General features: G+C 42.9%; 1 protein-coding gene and 1 long non-coding RNA gene across 3 annotated transcripts in view; one reads left to right on the top strand and one right to left on the bottom strand.

Annotated features, from left to right (window-relative positions):
• Positions 1-19,555, top strand: part of LOC101938455 (ligand of Numb protein X 2-like) — a 50,102-nt gene that overhangs the window by 12,324 nt on the left and 18,223 nt on the right. For both annotated transcript variants that reach the window (XM_065557258.1, XM_005291768.4), the window contains exons 2-5: positions 9,594-10,046; positions 14,873-15,102; positions 16,947-17,143; positions 18,878-19,246. In XM_065557258.1, coding sequence (XP_065413330.1) covers positions 9,649-10,046; positions 14,873-15,102; positions 16,947-17,143; positions 18,878-19,246 — 1,194 coding nt within the window. In that variant the 5' untranslated portion in view covers positions 9,594-9,648. The remainder of the gene's footprint in view (positions 1-9,593; positions 10,047-14,872; positions 15,103-16,946; positions 17,144-18,877; positions 19,247-19,555) is intronic.
• On the bottom strand, positions 1,655-12,954 carry LOC135973536 (uncharacterized). Its single transcript, XR_010590427.1, has 3 exons — positions 11,322-12,954; positions 5,075-5,160; positions 1,655-2,514 (listed from the first exon to the last, which is right to left on the bottom strand). It is a non-coding gene; the product is annotated as an uncharacterized LOC135973536 (long non-coding RNA).

Here is a 19,555-nt window from a genome sequence, read left to right as displayed (position 1 = left end):
AAGTCAAGACTTACACCAGTCTAACAGAGCAAAATTTGTCTTATTGAGGAACGTTCATTCACAGTTCAGCTTCCCTCACTGCTTCCTCCTGCAGTAAAAAGTCAAAATCCAGCATCTGACATCTCCATCTGAGGCTATGAAATTGACTGGGATGAAACACATTCCACCACACTGGGTAAAATTCTATTTTCATGTACATCTCTGATATAAGAGAGGGCAGAATCTGTCCTTGCTACTTCATCGCCAGATCACTTGTGGTGGGGAAGAAAAATTAATCCCTTATGCAAATGTCCTATAGAAAACAATCTTCCTATGGGTTTTTCAGCTATCCTACAGAAAATAGAGAATTCTAGCGCAGGGATATAATTCTGAAGTAGGACTATAAAAAGTTATAGAAATTAAGCTTTCTAGATTAATTTATATTAAGATATTAGTTTAATCACATTAAAGTCTAGAGGACTTTCCCATAAGAAATAAGGGGTCAGTATAGAACTGCCATATAATCTGCAAAAGCAGCAATAGCAAATAGTGGGATATCAATAAGTGGATTGATGTTTAGATGGGTTAATTTTAAAATAAACATTCTCTCCAGAATCAAAGTCCCCTTTTAAACTAGGATGGGAACTGCCACCTGAAACACTATTCCCTACTCCCATACTACTTTCACTGGTATATGACAATGGGTAGATGTCTTTAAAGCTGAATTTTATAAAAGTTTCCCAGTTTCAAATACAGTTGTATAATGTGAGGAATGCTGCTCACCATGAAATCTTCAGGGATTATCGTGGTAGATGGAAAGTAGTGCTGCTTTCTTCTTACGTGTATTGTATGGACAAAATCCAGATCTGATATGAGCATTGACATGTGCTTATTCAAGCTACTGCAGTAGCTGGCAGGGTTTTACTGGAACAAAGGCATATGCCAAAGACATGCCTATGCACATTACACATTTAAGATCCTGTAAACCATAATGCTGACTTAGTATTATCTTCCTTTCTTTAAAATAAATGGAATTTACGGAGACACAGGAGGATGTGTATTAGGAATGCCTATTGTTCATATAGTTGATAGACACGTGGTCTTCTTCTCAAAAGCATACCAGAACTTTGGAAAGAAGCGCACTACTAGCTACTTGGCTGAAGTCTGAGTCTTAACTTCGGGTCTCCTAGTCTTTTGGTTTTGGTTTGGACCTTGTGTTTTAATTTCAGAAGTTCAGATTATTAATTAAAGTTTAGATGCTTGATCCTTAAATTGCACCACTGGATGCCTTTTCCCTTCCTCTCCACAAAACTACTTGCTTACACAAACATCAATTTAAGGATGGAGTAACAACCTTATAAACTTATTTTTTTGGACAGACGTGGCTGCCAAGTTCAAAGTGTGTATCAAAGAGAGAAGTGAGGGGAGAATGGGTGTAGCAGAAAAAGCATCTAACAAAAATGTATAATAAATACGGTGTGTGGCAGTCCTGAGGGAAAATGATAAAGCAACTTGCTAGCTGCTTTTCCTGCTACACCTAACACTACTTCTGCTTTCCTGGCATTCATTTTGCACATTTTGAATTAAAATAATCACAAATTAAAACTACCTAACCACCTAAACTTGTCTTCTGAACAATTTACATACCACTGAATCTCTGTTAAATTTGGCCCTCAAGAGACCCATTGTTTAGGTCTTTGAGATAATTATATTTAGACACTTCTGTAAATATGTATTGTACCTTTTTAATAAAAAGGTGGTCGGAGGGAACCCATTTGGAATTATTACCCAGGCAATGTTCATTTAATGACAGGGCTAGGCCTGGTCCACACTAACCCCCCACTTCGAACTAAGATACGCAACTTCAGCTACGTGAATAATGTAGCTGAAGTCGAAGTACCTTAGTTCGAACTTACCGCGGGTCCAGATGCAGCAGGCAGGCTCCCTCATCGACTCCGCGTACTCCTCTCGCGGAGCAGGAGTACCGGCGTTGACGGCGAGCACTTCCAGGATCGATTTATCGCGTCTAGACAAGACGCAATAAATCGATCCCAGGAGATCAATTGCTTACCACCGGACCCGGAGGTAAGTATAGACCTACCCCTAGATTCTCTTTGTGTTGCATGGATGTGAATTAGGAATAATTATTGAAAAATCAAATCAAATTACACTCTTGTAAGTAAGAAGAGACTCAAGCATAGAGTCGCTTTGCTTCAGAATGTTAGAATTGCTAGATCAATGATGTTGCTGTATCATTAACTGGTCCAAGAAGTGGATATTTTATTTGCCTGCCTTTTCTGGTTTGTTTTACTTCCCCAGGAAGCCTAAGGTACTAATTATTTCCCAGTAGAGTGCCATTCAACCAGTCAGCTACATCCTCCTTTGTAAAGGTGTCATTTCACAGGCAATAGCTTTAAAAAAATGTATGGTCTTGTAACAAATGCAACTAATATGCTGTAACATTAAAAAACTTGCCTCATATTGGGGACCTGATGTAGTACAGCTCATTCTGGAGAGAATTTCCATGGGATAGTTCTAAAATGAGAAGAGGAGATGGTGCATAATAGAAATGCTGACACATCCTCAGTATGAACAATACTGTACTGTCTGGATATTTGAAAGAGTCTGAGCTGGATTCTGATCTTTTACATGGGTGTAAATTGCAAGTAACACAACTGAAGTCAATGGAATTACTTTGATTGCAGTAAAACAGCTAGGTCTAGTCCTCTGCTCTTGTTCTCTGGGAATACCTTAAGTACTCTACACTGAAATTTGTGGCATTCATATAATTCTGGCTTGTAAGGCACTTGTAGATAAATAGGTAAGTCAGCATTTTCTCAGTACTGAAGTGTTCTGATTCTTTCCTCATGTTCACTGTAAATCAGGAGTCTTTTAATTGAAGTTAGTCACACAGTGTAAAATCAGTGAAAGGGGAGGGGGGAATCGGGCCTACTACTGTGTTTGATTTCATTAGTATAACATTTCACACCAGTTTGCAAAATTCATATAAATAAAAGCAGGAAAGAAACTTAGTCCTAGGGTGACCAGATGTCCTGATTTTATAGGGACAGTCCCAATTTTGGGGTCTTTTTCTTATATAGGATCCTATTACTCCCACCCCGTCCCGATTTTTCACATTTGCTGTCTGGTCACCCCACTTAGTCCCCTACTTTTAGCACACACTTAAGTGCTTTACTGAATAGGGATGGATTTAAACACATGCTTAGGTGCTTTGCTGAATTGGGGCCCTTGTTTAGACTAAGGGCTGTCTACACTGGCAGTGCTAGAGCGCTGTCATGGCAGCACTTTAACGTGGCTTGTGTGGTCGCGCTGAAACTTCCTTGCTCAGGAGGGTGAAAAAACTGTAAATTGCCAGTGTAGACAAGCCCTAAGGCTGTCATACTACCAGCTTCCTACTTTGTTAAGCCTTGTTCCAGAAACCTTTTTTCTGTCTACATTGGCCAGTCAAACCATGCTAGCACATCTCCAATAAGAATAATGTTTTTAATAGACACTCATTTTGAAGTCTGTTTTTAAACATGAGAAAATAGTAATTTCTGGTATTACACCTGCCCCTGATGTCCCCTGCCTTTTTTATGGTTTTACAATCATTTTCTTATTATTCTAGTAACTAGTTTCTCTACTTGTTGCTGTAAGAAATATCCACACAAAATTCTGTGAAATGAACTAACTGAAAAGAGAACATTATTTTTCTCCAAATCTCCTTTCATTTATTGTAATCTTAGTGGTTAAACAGTGGGTCAAAATGGTTAGGATAGAAGAAAGATCTTTAAATTGGTGATATCTCTTTAAGCTTAGTGTGCTAAAGGAGTGCTAACTTGGCTTTTCCTGGCCAGTACACCCAGAACTAGACAGAGCTTCGCAATAACTTAATAGAGACTGGATTAAAAATGCTCTCAGAGATGGCTTATTATAATAACTCCTAAAGTTAATCATTAAAATGATCACCTTTTCTTTAGCTGTACAAAGACATGCTGATTGTAGCTGCTTTTCTTTGGTGCTTTTACTTCTGGTGGTTTAATCTTTGGCAAGATCAGTAAGCAAAGAACAGTAAGGAACAGCAATAGAATACCAGAATGAATGGTGTCCCCTTTGAAAACTATTCCTGGATTTGATCCTGATTTGGTCTACCATAAGTGGTGGTGTTTTGTTTTTAAACCCAACGTTTTTTTAAGTAGTCTGTGCTTAGCAAGAACAGCAACAATTATCTCTGCACCATGGCTGGACACCAACTGAGCTAGGGTTGTGAAACATATTAGCAACATGAAATGCTCAAAATATGAGCATTACTGTATTTCACATGAACTTGGTCCCTTTTCTGGATGCCAAACTTTCACTCAAGATGGAGCCCAAATTTAGCTTAAAAAACCAAAACTCTTCATTGTGAAAATGAGCAAAATTTTGCATGTTTTTTCCAGCTAATTCACTATTTTATGAAGATGCAAAATTTTGCAATTGTGTGAAAACTGGTCACACAAAGTTGCAGAAAGTTTCACAGTTATTTTCCTATTCTTTCATGCTGTCCTAGATATATTTGGATGTATGTTGCACTGGCTGCTCTCTTTGTTGCCTTTGCTCTGAGCAATCAGGAGGGTGCTGATGCTTACAAGAACTTTATATTTGCATCCATGATCTCAACCAACCAACCAACCATGCTCTGGATTTGTGTTTTGGCCATCCAAGGAATGTAGATTAATTGTTGCCGCTCTTATTTGTTTTTAATCCAGTAATTGGAATGTTGCATTTCCAGTCTCCCAGGGAAATGTGTTCATAAACTTAATAAGTAAAATAATATTAATGCAATAAACTATTGCATAGTTTACCTAATCTAGGCCTTCACTGTATGTAGTTAGTTAAAAATCCATTTTGAGATTTTTAGCTTGGGGCTTTCCATGGGATCAATGTAGCATGTAAGTGTAACCCACACACCTTCTGGGTGTGGTGTTCTCTCCCATCTAGTGGCACTGAGACCACTTAGGCCTGGTCTAGACTGGGGGAGGGGAATCAATCTAAGTTACGCAACTTCAGCTACGTGAATAACGTAGCTGAAGTCGACGTATTTAGATCTACTTACCGCGATGTCTTCACTGCGGTAAGTCGATGGCTGACGCTCTCCCGTCGACTACCGGAGTCAATGGGAGAGTGCTCGGCGGTTGCTGCCTGTGAATCCAGTGGGTGAGAGAGAGAGAGAGAGAGAAAAAGAAAAAATATGAGTCTGCTCTACAGCCTAGCTAACAGCCAGTTGGCTTTTAGCTCATATGGTAGAGGCTCATACACTAAGCTCCAGAGGCTCCAAGTTCGATCCTGACAACCAGCGTCTGTTGGCGTTACATAAACGCTTTAGTCTAATTGCACAATATAGAACTTTTAAACTACCAAAATATTTTCTACAGTACAAATAGTAACTGTATGTTCCCTTATTTTATAATATGTAAAGTTTTCTAGGTCTTGCTGACCATTTTTCTCAAGAACGTAGAAAGAAGTTTATTGTTTCTACATAACTATGTCAGCTTTTAGTTCAGAATTACAGATGAGCCAAAACCAAAATGGTTTATCTCAACGCCTCAGTTCCTCACCCTCCCACCAATACATAATTGTTTTTTGCATAAAGTCTTGGACCTAGGTCTTGAGAGACCTGAGTTCAATTCTCTGCTCTGCCACAGACTTCCTGTATGACATTAGGCAAGTCACTTGTGGTTCAGTTCCCCATCTGTAAAGTGGGAATAATACTATTTATCTACCTCATTGGAGTGTTGTGAGGATAAATACATGAAAGATTGTCAGGTGTTTAGATATGAGAATTGCAGGGAAGGGAGCACATGTAAGTACCTTAGATAGACCTGGATCGGATTTTGCACATCTGTGCGCCAAACTGTTTTATTTTTTATGATTGAGCTAAGTGCTGAAAACAGGAAGTGGAAATGTCAGAACTTCAAATGATAGCATTGCAAACAGTGATGCTTTAATATCTGGGTACTTCAAGAACAATCACAATTATTTTTCTCTAAAAGAAGTACTACAGTAATATAGAGAAGCTTAGTACAGTCAGAAGCATAACCTTGGGAAGGGTTTTTTTTGTTTTTTTGTTTTTAAAGACTAGCATTCCTTGTTAAAATATCCCAATTATGAGAGTATTGAATCAGTATTTGCAAGTTTAAGAATTATCTGAATTTAATTTTAATTGGAATTCCATAGCCTGAAATGATACTGAAAGGTTCAGTGTTTGTGTGTTTCTTGGCACACTACATAATTTATTAGTGCTATTACTAATGCTGCAAATGAGCACAGAGAGGGGATCTATATCTGATACAAGGAGTGCTGGAAGCTCCATCACTTGGCACAATTAAAACAAGAATAGTCAATCCACCAACATATTGCAGGGAATAGTTTTGCATTGGCAGAGTAGACCACCTAATAGAGAAAGGAAGAGACCTAATTTCTATTATTCTGTGATTCAGTGTTATAGTACAAGAAAATAGGATATACAGTAGAACCTCAGAGTTATGAACTCCAGAGTTACAAACTGACCAGTCAACCACACACCTCATTTCAAACTGGAAGTACACAATCAGACAGCAGCAGAGACAAAACCCCCCACAAAAATACAGTACAGTACTGTTAAATGTAAACTACTTAAAAAAAAAAAAAGAAAAATGCTGCTTTCCCTTCTGCACAGTAAAGTTTTAAAGCTGTATTAAGTCAATGTTCAGTTGTAAACTTTTGAAAGAACAACCATAATGTTTTGTTCAGAGTTGCAAACATTTCAGAGTTACGAACAACCTCCATTCCCAAGGTGTTCGTAACTCTGAGGTTCTACTGTACTTTTATATGTGTGTAAGAGCCGATGATGTATTTGGTGTAGTAAAGCCAAAACACAACAGTTCCTTCCTAAGAAATTTGCACTCTAGCGCATGCAAGACATGAAATACTGTGAAATCTAGAGGAAAGTTTTTGCTTTCTAGGATTTATTCCTCCGGCTTTATCCTCTTCCTTTTTTGTAGCCTATAGGAATAGGATAGTATCTCTTTAAATAGTCTGAACTCTCCAGTGGCATTCACTATATTCTGTGTTTTAGAAGCACCCAGAAAATAGTCAAGAGCAATAATAGCATGCAGCTAGGCCTTATAGGGTTGTGCATATTTAGTAAACACAGTTATTTAGGACCTAACTTTGCCCTGTGGCTTCTTCATACTGTGTGTTTGTGTAGTGCAAAGAGTAAAAGACAACATTTTTCTTAGTGTTAGGGTAGACAAGGCATTTGACTGATGTAGTTGGGAAGAATGGGTCTTAGGGACAGATTTGAATAATATAGGGGGCTTGTCACATTGTCTTAAGCCACAACCCAGAAGAAGTCAAAAAAGTGGAAGCAGGGGAAGGAAGCTAAGTGGCGTTGAGAGTGGTATAATTGGCGTGAAACAGGAGAGAAGAAACAAGTGTGTGTTGTGAGATGGAGTGGAGACAGTTGATTTTTGGCCCTTGAAGATGAGAAGTTTAAACTTGATAGAAGCTTCCTGTGACGACTCCAGGTGTATTTTAAATTGCACCTTTAGCACTTGAATCTGAGTTTACAGGGCCTGATTGTGCTCTCACTTTTGGTATAAGAGTGACTAGACTAGAGTGACTCTGTAAAAGCTAATGCACTCAGACCAGTGTGAGAGTAGAACCAAACCCTCAGTGCTGGAACTGCATCCTCCAAACATTTAGTGTAACAAAACTGATTCTTAAGCAGTTGTCTTTGCGGAGTAACTTCTTACTAATTTTGCTTACACAGAACATCTGCTTTTTGTTTGAAATCACTGAACAGCCAGTCGGCATGTTCAAGCTTGCCACCTCACTAGTGCTGTTCACAAACTACTACCTTGCCGACGGGTGTGGGCTGGGTTTCATCACTGATGTGACAGGTTTAGGTTCCCAAACATCTGAAGCAACTTCCTCTTTGTTGAAAAGACAGTGATGTAAGGTAAATCCTATCTGAGCACTTGGAGGAGTTAGACAAATTGGGTGTCCAGTTTCCTATTTTTAAATACGGAACCTTCAAAAATTAGATTTGGAGTTAACAGTGGGATTATAGGGAAATAGAATTTATAAGAAATATATTTACTGGATTCAGATACGGAAGTCTCTTTCCCACTAGTCTAGAAATGACATATGGGATTTACCTCCTCATGTTGTAGCACAAAGAGCAGAGAATGAAACCCTGTAGGATACATTTGAAAAGGCCTACAGTGGTTTATCAGCAAAAGTAGGAGTGAATTCTTGGCTTTCACTGAGAAACTATGTATTGTTTAATCACCTGCCAAAATGTTTTATGCAACTATTAGAACGTGTAGTATAAACCCAAAAGCACAGCTGTGCCTCTGTGTCTTACTGATAGTTATTGGGCTTTGGAAAGCATTGGGTGGACAGGTGGGGGTGTTAAGTTGATGGTATTGGGCTGACTGAATGCAAGTATTTGGTGGTGTCGGGGGCTTGTCTGAAGTTGTAATATTACCTCTTAGCTTTCAAGATAAGTGAGGATCAAAATGTGTCCTTTTGTATGAAATATATGGCAAGAGAGGCTGTGCTTGTGTGCTTTAGATGTACTATATGTACCTGCCTGCTGCAGCTGGCACAACATGGGGGCTTCTACAATGCTGGAGCGTGGGATTCTTCATCTGTACTACATAGGCTTGGGTATTGTTAACATTCTCCCATTATCTGAAATATGCCTCCTATTTTGTTCATAATGTAACTCCATCAATGTAGTTGCAGCTGCAGAGAGCTGAATGTGTCCCATTATCTTCATCCTCCACAACTTTGAGATTTATTTACAAAGCCAATGAAGTTCAATCATTTTGGGTATAGTGAATTATGTAGTGGACTGGGTGGGTATTTCTAGCCTTCATTATAAAGCAGTTGTTTTTTTTAGTTCCCTAGAATACTTGTATGAACACACACACAATGTGTGCCTGTGTGAGTAGTGAACCATACACTCATGGTTAAAACTAACAGGGTTTCCTTTTTGGGAAGGAGATGACTGGGAGGAAGGAAATGCCTCCTAGACTTAAAATTTCCTTTCAACCTTCTCTTCCTTTCCCTTCCCCCTCCCCCAAAAAACCCACTAACCCCCATCTCTTTAAGACAAATACATTCGATACCAACCAGAAAGGCAGACAAGGAAACTGTCACTTAATCACTTTTCTTGCACTTATTATTGTAATTAGAAGGAATAAGAATTTCAGTTCATTTCACTCTGTGTATTTGACAGAATTGTGTCTAGTCAGTGTCACTATTTCCCATGCATAATCTTTCGGGATCCAAATCACCAAAATGCTTAAACAGATGCACAAATGCTTTGTTGAATCAGGGCCTTACTTTCCCCTGCTACCTGGGTGGGTCTCTCTCATAGTTACATTGGAAAGGAAAAATTGGGGGGGTGGGGAATAGAAAAATGCAAAATCACAAAAATTGGCAGGGAGATTTGGGACAGGTATGCTTCTTGAAACTAGAATTAACTTATTTTTAACTGACTAGATTTCAAGTTGACAGTGGCCTCTTAACTTGCATTTTAGACAATTTTGAGTGATTAATTCTCTCTCTCCCCTCTTCATTAGAGAAGTCCTGTCAGACCACTAACTCCTGGTCTTCAAACTGACCAACTTTCTTCTGATGTTGGATATCATGGCTGACCCTGCAGTGGAAGAGCAGGTCTCCAACAGTGAACTTTGCCATAAATGTGGCCAGTTCCACCTGTTACAGGACAATCATCTTTATAACTTCCAAGATGAAGTGGATGATGAACTGGTTTGCCATATCTGCCTTCAGCCTTTGCTCCAGCCCATGGATACACCCTGTGGACACACATACTGTTTCAAGTGCCTTGAGAACTTCATGCAGGAGTATAACTTTTGTCCCATGGATCGGAAAAAACTGAGTTTCCAACACTGCCGGAAGTCTAGCCTTCTAGTGAGAAACCTGCTGGATAAATTGACTATCCTCTGTCCCTTCCAGAAAGAGTGTCAGCAGACGATGCAGAGGTGTGAACTAGAAGCTCACTTACAGAACAGGTGCATATATGTTTACATAACTAATTGTTAGTAACATAGCACGATCTGTGGTGCCTTAGTGAACAGAACAATGGTTTCCTTACCCAGAACAAACTAAGTTAAGATGAGAACATCAGGCAGAGATGACAAAGGGACGGGCCAGTAAAGTGAGAGGATGAAGACAATATGCTTATGTGTTTGGGTGATTAGTGCATCTGTGTTGAGGATACAGGTTAAACTACTAGTCTGCCCAGACAGATAAGCAGAAGCAATGCCCAACTGAATGTAGCAAGCCCCTGAATTGTGCCTGAATACTAGGGTTACCATATTCAAACATTTAAAAAAGAGGACACTCCATGGGGCCGGCCCCGCCCTGCCCCAACTCCGCCCCTTCCCCGCCCCCAACCCTACCCCTTCCCCACCCCCATTCCAACCCCTTCCCCAAAGTCCCTGCCCCAACTCTGCCCCCTCCTCTGAGCACCCCGCATTCCCCCCTCCTCCCTGCCGCTCTGATCTTGGTTGGGGGTTGCTAAGTGCTTCCCTGCTCCCCACTTGCCCTGCAGCCCCTGCACCCCCCCGCCTCTGTGCCCCCTGCTCCCCACTCGCCCTGCAGCCCCTGCACCCTCCCTGCCCCTGCAGCCTCTATGCCTCTGCCTGCCCTGCTCCTCCTCGCCATGCAGCCTCTGCACCCCCCCGCCTGCCCTGCTCACCTGGCAGCCTCTGCCTGGCGGGGGCTTCAGACACTCAGCGGCGACCGGGGCAGCGCGGGTCCCTGCAGCCCCGGCACATGCTGCACTCCCTGCCCCACAGCCTCCTTCCTGCCGTGCGGGGTGACAGGGCCGCAGGAAGGGTCCCCCAGTGGCCGGGGAGTCCCTGCCCGCGAGGGAAGCCCGAGCCACTGGCTGGGCCCAGCCTTCCCGTGGTCCTGCAGGCTCGGCTGGGGCGCGTGGTCCGCCCAGCCTCTGGGGGTAGCAGCGGCCCCTTCGCCGCCTTCTGCTGCTGCGCCCCCCCCTCGCCCCCGCCCGAGCTCGCTACAATGTAGCCAGGCGGCTGGGCTGCAATGTGGACTCTGCGGGTCGTGCTGGTGCCGGGCGGACCTTGGCTTATGCTGCCTCCGTATTTCCCCGGACATGTTCGGCTTTTTGGCAATTCCTCCCAGACGGGGATTTGAGTACCAAAAAGCTGGACATGTCCTGGGAAATCCGGACGTCTGGTAACCCTACTGAATACAGTGCTCCTTTTCACAGAATAGTCCTTGTGCACCTGCTTCCTTGAAGTAATTATAAACATACATACCTCTCGCTTCAAACACAGTGCATGGCTCCTGAGTATTTTCAGAAGAGAGACAAGGGGTACAATACAATGCTGCCAGCTTAATTGGTCCAATTAAGATGTGTAACACACAAGTCTTTGATCCAAATACTGGAAGTCACTCAGTGCATTACGCACTTGCTGAATCACATATTTGTAATGTCATTATCTGCCCTCATTCTTTCACAAGCATAGATGCAACTAAAAATATGTTCTGCAGAGAAAGGAAACTGACTTTTCATTGCACTTCTCAGCACAGATGTTTTTGTCATTTCCACTGCCGGCTAGCTGAGCTGGAACAGACAAAGAACTGTGGTTTTAGAAAAGTGCACACAACAAAGGAGTCTTTCCATGGAGTTTGAAGAACCTTTGTTCTTAGTTAATGATTGCTCAGAATGGAGCTGGGAACAAGCCATATTGTAAACAAAGGCAAAGTTTCAGTGGCAGCATGTTTTGTTAGTAGGTAATGGGTAGTACACAGTAGATTTGATACCATTCAAATACATCATGCTTGTCTATAGCAATACCAAAGTCAACAAGTGTGCAGGTGGTGGTTGAACTAAGGAAATCTTTGCAATTTTAGCCAGGCATTTGTTTCTATTGCATGTTCCTATGGTATCTAGAGGCTAAGGTGCTCTCGATATCTTTATCCATACTTTCAACATAAAAGTTGAGAGTTTAGTTATTTTAAAACATTGCCCCTCTTCAAAAAACAAACCTATTCCATTCTCTAGTTTTATCAGTGTATTCCATCTTCTGTTTCTGCTTCTTACACTATAAGCTCTTAAGGGCTGGGACTGTTTTACTTGAGTCTTACACACACAGTCAGCACTGAATAATCTATTTCCCCCACTTCCCAAATCCCTGTAACTGCGAGTTAAAAGCACCTATATCTTATCTTTGCTAGCTGAAATGTCATTCAGCTTCAGTGAAGATCCAGTCACATACGGGAAGGTTAACCTTTCAGACCATATATGGTGGCATGCAGTTTAGTCCATTGTGACTTAATCATTACCGAAACCAAGTTCCAATAATCTAGTATGTTTTTTTTTTGTTTGTTTTTTTTAAATATATGGACTGTTAACATAAAGGTGATTCAAGCTAAATTCTAACTGGCATAAGACCACCACAGTGAAAGTATTTTCCATCAGGGTTTGTGATGATTTTTAGTGAGACTAAGCCACATCTGTGCATTTAAAAAAGAATGAGCAGCAAATTTTAAGAAACTAGTCTTGTGGCATTTTTCCCTGCACTTTGCAGTCTGGCTTCAGAGGTGTTAATTTTACAGAGATCTCAAGAGTGTAGTAGGGAGATGCCAATATTAATAATTGAAATGGCTCTGAGGGTAGGGTGACCAGACGTCCCGATTTTATCGGGACAGTCCCGATATTTCCTTCTTTGTCCCGCGTCCCGACCGATGTTCGGTCGGGACGCGGGACAAAGAAGGAAATTTACCCTCTGCTCCGGCGCTCACGCCCCCCCAACCCCGACTCCGCCCCCTCCTTCCCCCATTGGATCTCTCAATGGAGGGAGGAGGTTAGGAGGAGGGTCGGGCAACTACCAGGAGCCTGGGAGGGGAAGGGAAAGTTGCCGCGGCCCCGCCTGGAAGGAGCCGCTGGAGCGCAGCCGAGCGGGAGAGGCGCGGGGCTCCCTGCCGGCGGCAGGACACGCCGCATGTGCCCACGGCGGGCTGGGGAGCGGGAGGCTCTGCAGGGCTGGGAAAAGCCCTGGCTCCTGCCCGTTGCCCAGCCTGGAGCCCCGGGGAGCCCCTCAGGAGACCGGCCGCTGCTGTGGAGGCAGCAGCCGGGGCTGGCTCTGGCCCGGGTGGGCAGCGTGGGCCGCCGGAGACACGCGGCGAAGAGAGGCTGCGGGGGCGAGACTTGTCCCAGGCAGGGAGGCCGGCGGACAGGGGCGAGGGGCCAGCCGGGGTCCCCATAAACTTCCCCGCTGCTGCCAGGGAGCCCCGCGCCTCTCTTGCTTGGCTGCGCTCCAGCGGCTCGCCCCGCCTGGAAGGAGCCGCTGGAGCGCAGCCGAGCGGGAGAGGCGTGGGGCTCCCTGCCGGCGGCGGGACGCGCCGCATGTGCCCACGGCGGGCTGGGGGGCAGGAGGCTCTGCAGGGCTGGGAAAAGCCCTGGCTCCTGCCCGTTGCCCAGCCTGGAGCCCCACAGGTGACCGGCCGCTGCTGTGGCTCGGCTGTGCCAGCCCTGGCCCCTTGCACGCCCGCGCCGTGGCCAGCCCCGGACTTTGTTTCTTGTCCCCCCCCCTGCCCTCTTTATCCCTAGCCCCTTCTGCATCGGGGCCAGCTTTTGCCCTGGGGTGGGCAGCACGTGCGCCCGGCGCGGCTGGGGCCTGCTAATGCCCCCCCCGCCCCTGCGAAACTGCTTTTTTTTTTTTTTTTTTTTTTTTGGCTCCGCCGCCATTTTTTTTTTTGCTCCGCCCCCCCCGCGTCCCGATATTTCATCCCTGTGGTCTGCTCACCCTATCTGAGGGCCATTCCTGGGCCTCCAGTTTGTCAACAAGCAGACGTATTTTGGACATTGGGTTTTATTGCCCTGTGCCTTTGAGAGGTTCCTTTGTCCACCCTACACTTGGGAGTAAAGTAACCAGGAAGAAATAAGAGTAGGTGAAATTGCAGAGGGACTTTAGTAGCCAGAATGTAAATACTCCAAATGGAATTTGATTTGGACACAGTGGTAACCACCCATAAGCTAATATCCTGTATCATTGTTCTGGCGCACTGGTTCAGTACTGACTCAGGGAATAGTATCTGCCACTGAGATTCCAATACCACTTCTGCATCACCAACCTAACTTGCCATCCATCCTCTTATCAAAGGTGGTAATAGCCTGAGTTTGTTTTCCTTCCCCTGCTTCTTCTGTAACATTGATTGTTGTGTTGCTTACAGGGTTTGGGGGTTCTTTTTAAAATGTTGTTTGGTGCTTATGAGAAGAACTGGATGGATAGGCCTGGTGAGAGAATACTTCTGTTTATTATAACATGGGTACAGCAGCAGCAGTGCAAACTTCCTCATGCTGCCCCACTCAGTCTTGTATGTTGCTGGTTTGGTAGAAACATGGCATATTCAAGGCTATAAAACTTCTGTGATTCAAATGTGTGGTTCACACTCTTACCTTGGCTCTGAAAGAGCAGAGGGAATAAGTATTTGCTTATGCCTCACAAAATGTATTCTCACCTTCATTGGGAGCAGCAGGGCTTAAAATATTTATCATTCAACAAGGAGTACTCCTTCCTACTGTCTCTTTCTCAGATTAATTAAACTAATTGGTCTCTTAAATTAAAAAAAAAAGAAGTTGACAAAGGAGTTTCTCTCCCCCTTCTTCCAGCCTCAATTTGAGGCTGAGATGTGAATGAATCTTTGCTAGCACCAGCTGCTGGAAAGAAAATGTGTGACTGACCAGACTTAATCATGCTTCCTAAAGCATCTTAGTTACCCAGCGCTTGTATGTGCTGAGTTTACTATGTGAGATGAGATTGTTGTTTCTTGTGTGGATGACTGACTTCCAAACCTTCTCTAGGTGTCCTGGCTTCAAGAAATACAAATCCGATATAGAAAGGAGAAAAAATCCACATTCCAGAGGCAAGGAAGATCCCATTACCAGGGAGGAATCGAATGCTGCCAGAGAGGCGGAGCTATCAGACGGAGCATCGTCGCTGGTGGCAGAAAGCTCTATAGCGGCTGTGGTATCTCTGGGGACTGTGGAGCCTGGACTCGTTAATCCAGCCTTTGAGGAGGGTGAAGAAGGCGGTAATGTCTCTCTCTGCAGTTACCAACAGTGTCTCACACCACTTTGAATAGCACAAAATGCAATTCAGTTTCAAATCTCCTTTTAAAAAAAAAAAAATTAAATAACGTTAAGGATACTCTTTAAAAGAGCTTATCACAGTTTCTGCCCATATCTGTATGAACAAATACTTGGAAACCTTCAATAGTTTCAAGCTTCTCCTTTTACTTTTTACTCTTGGCCTTTCAGTTCCAAAAAACACAAACCTCTGCCACTGACACAAAAAAAGTTCTTTAAGAGCTAAGCCTCCAGGATTTTCCTGGAGTCTCCAGAATTATGTCATGTGATGAAACCTCCAGGAATACATCCAACCAAAATTGGCAATCCTACTAAGAGTAGCAGCTTCCTTATCCCCTCTCAGGATGGCCACGTGCACAGAGTATAGCAAGATTCTTTCACAAACCCTAGGTTAACAAGAGCAATACACCAAGCACCATTTAAAAAAAAAAAAATCAGAAGTTTTTCAGTAACAATGTTCTTTTGCAGCTGTGTGGAAATAAAGTGCATGCACCAGCCCCATGAGAACAGGGCACCAAACATATCGTGAAGATGCCAAGCAATCAGTACCAGGAATTTGTGCCAGTCTGTCTTTTTATTTTATATTTACTCCTTTGAGGCAATTATTTGTTCAGGTTGTTTATTTTAGTTCCTCCCTACTGATACTAAACAGAAGCATTTTTATGCCCTTTGCTAGTGCTTGGATTTGAAATTAATCATCAGTAAGAAAACAAATCCCATCACATTACAAATGAAAATAGCTATATCTCCATTCAAAGATACCACCACTTCATTAAATCTTTAGAATGACAATAAGTAGCGTAAAACTCTTGATAGCATGTTTCAAAATGATTTTCTTAATTCCTGTGCGCACTTAGATGGTGCTGGGGGGGACAAGTCTCTCTGCTAATGAACCTGTCTAATAGTTACTGTGTAGATTAGTTTGGTTCTATGTTGGAGTTTCCCCAAGTACATGTCAATCTCTCTGTTAAAGCCACTGTGTGATAGAGAACTACAGCTGTACTTGGCTGACATTGTGATTGCCTTCATTATAACATCTAACGTGCCTGGCTTGCACAAATGCTGCAATGATGATAGATTTAACATACTTTGCCAAAAGTGAAGGGAGAGGTAACAATTTTCATCTTCAGAATGGTTTGGAAGTATTAATTAATTCTTCTCAGCCCTCTGAAATAGGTAAATGTTACTCCATTACAAAGGGGGATGGGAAATTGAAGTAGAGAGGTTAAATGACTCACCCAAGATCATACATCAAAGCAATGTCAGACTCCTGATTAGAACGCAAGAGTTCTAGGCTTTCAGTTCTTTGATCAGAGCACTAAATTAAGTCCTTTTCTCTAATGGCCTGAGCGTCAGACTGGGAACCAAGAAGCCCCAAGTTCTAAGTAGTTTGACTTTAAATAACCTGGCAGTAGATCTAGAAGAAGAAAAATTTCTAAATGGCAAATTAAGCATCTATTTACAAAAGTCCTCGAAAATGCTTTGTTTCCATTCTTGCTACACCATCTGACAATCAGCTTTGCACTGAGTGAGCACTCGTTGGGAACATATGGGGAGAAAGTCTAGGAAATTTAACTTTTCTGCTTTTTGTTCGTGATCTATTCTCTTCCCTCCTAAATACCCCCTCCCCCACACACACAATGCCATTTTTGAGCACATAAGTGCCAAACAATACAAGCCCTACCAGTACTAGTTTCACACAGAGATCAGGTATATAGAATAGAGAAAGGACATGGGGATATTATCTGTATTCATGTGTTGCTTTCTCTTCTTTGATTCTCACAATCAGACCTGCCTCAGAAAGCTAGTCTTGTGGCTGAAACAAGTACGATTGAAATTCATCGAGATGATCCAGAAGAAGAACTAGGAATGCGGATAGTTGGGGGCAAAGACACCCCTTTAGGGAACATTGTTGTTCAGGAAGTCCTTCGGGATTCTGTTGTTGCTGCAGATGGAAAAATAGCACCTGGAGACCATATCCTTGAGGTACGTTTGTTCTGTTAGTAGTAAAGTTAAATTATCACCCTTCTTTGTCTAAGAGAAGGCTTTTTATGATAGTGGATAGCAAAAAGTTTGTCGTGCTGGGCAAACCTCAAGAGAGTTGGATAAGCATGCCAAAATTTGAACACTTGTCCAAATATCTTGGTTCTATGAAACTGGGCTGTGAGCCTTAAAAGAACAGGCTGTCTCATGTAATTTCTGACCCTTCCTGCTTTATCAGGCCAGAAATGCCTTGACAGCAGCCTCTTTTATAGTGTTTGGTTAGTTCTGAGCCCAGCTGGAGAGAGGTAAGAGAGCCTCATGGAAATAAGAAGTAAAATATTAAAAAGGTATCAGAACACTTTTAAACCTCAGAAGGTTTGGATTGGTTCTTATTTTTACCTGATCCAGCACTTGAAGGGTACAAGTGCAGGAGAGAAAATAGAATTGTTTTGAGTGGTGGAAGCAGATGTAATTAAGAGGATTTTTTTTTTAATTTCATCTCAATTTGACAAACACCTCTTCTGTCTGAAAATGTTTTATCACCTATTGTTACAGATCTCCTTAGATTGAAAAGTTCAAAGAAAAAAATAATCTATTTTATTTACTTTATGTATCTGACAGTTTTTTATGAGATTTGTATAGAGTATAGTTGTAGCCATGGTCCCATAAAAGATATTACCTCACCCTCACTTAATCTCTCTAACAGCACTATTGCACAGAGAGGCTCTTTTTCAAACTGGCAGGTGCTAAATCATTTAAAGCTTTCCATTTCAAAACCAGCATTTTAATTCACCCTGAAAACCAACTGGCAGCTAGTGCAGAGCACAGAACACTAGTGCCATATGCTCCTAGCAATATACCCTGCCAAGCAACTGAGCTGCCACATTCTGTACTGCAAGCTTTGGTTTCCAAATTGAATTAATGCTTCACGGAGAGTGCATTGTTAGTAGTCTAATCTCGAGGTGACAAAGGCACATACTTTCTTTAAGATCTGGACCTCACTACCGTTGTATTACATCCTCCTGGCCAGACAAATCCAACAACTGGAAATCCAACCCTCTCCTTCGATTATACATTCTAATAAGGATTGGCAGGCCCTTGCATTCAGAATGGCAGATACAGTCTTGGTCATATCTTCAGGTGGCTTCTCCAAGCCAATCAATGTCACATCCATCTTATCTGACTGAGCCTCATCCACCTCCCAGTCTCAGCCAGAAAGTAAGACATTCAGCAACACTGGCTAGGTGTCATTAGAATACTGAAGATGCTGTTGCCCATGTCTCCTTGCTAACCTTCCCAATAGGCCCATATGCACACCAAAATGAGACAGGATGGAATCCTACATGACTGCCCCCTGGGGGAGGAATAATAGTTACCAAAATTACCTTGGAAAAAAAAAAAGATTTAGACTGAAGATCCTAGGGCTTGTCTCCACTTACCAGGGGATCAATGTGTGGTGATCAATCCACCAGGGGTCGATTTAGCGGATCTAGTGAAGACCTGCTAAATCGATCGCTGATCCCTTTTTTGTGACTCCGGTACTCCACTGGAACGAGAAGCATAAGGTAAGTCTATGGGAGAGTTTCAAGGCTTCAGAGCTATGGAAAGGTCTCAGGGAAGGCGCCTCATGCATGGAGGATCCAAGTGTGCTTTTTGCTAACCTTGTGATAGTAGGTACAGTGGAAGACCCATAGGCTCTCCAGGATCTAAATGGTGTATTTTCCTTCCTCTTTCTAGGTGAATGGGGTCAACATCAGTAGCGTGACTCATTGCCAAGCTATCTCCTTGCTGCGCCACCCAGGTCCCGTTCTTCACCTTATGGTCCTGCAGGAAAAAGGGTTTTCCAACAGGACTCTCAAACAGGATTCTAGCCCTGCTGTTAACCGGGAAGTGATTCACGTTACACTGATGAAGAGAGACCCATCTGAACCCCTGGGAATCAAACTGATTAGGAAGACAGACGAGGCAGGGATTTTTATTCTGGACCTGCTTGATGGAGGCTTGGCAGCCAAAAATGGAAAGCTGAGTCGGAATGACAAAGTTCTCTCTATAAATGGCCATGACCTGAGGCAGGGAACACCTGAGACTGCTGCACAGATAATACAGGTAATTTAGTGAATGGAGCAGCTGTCTGTCTGATAACTCTGTGACTGTCTGCACCACTAGCGCAGTGCTCCATTTCTGACCCAAGGGCTAACAAAACATGCCTGAGCAATTTGGATACCCTTAAGTAACCATTTTTGGGAGAGTGGCTTCCCTACAGAAGTGGGGATTACTGTTTCCTAGCGATCATGAATACACAGGTGGGAATCTGCCATGAATCATCTCTGACAATACCACAGTGAGTCAGATGTCTACGGTGGTTTAGTGCAGGAAAGGCAAACTGATCTTTAGGTGTAGCCTTTTTACAAGAGA

Source organism: Chrysemys picta, chromosome 9 (genome assembly GCF_011386835.1).
Source record: "Chrysemys picta bellii isolate R12L10 chromosome 9, ASM1138683v2, whole genome shotgun sequence".
NCBI classification, from domain to species: domain Eukaryota; kingdom Metazoa; phylum Chordata; order Testudines; family Emydidae; genus Chrysemys; species Chrysemys picta.
Note: the sequence above shows the minus strand (reverse complement) of the source record. Positions and strands in the feature narration are given on the sequence as shown.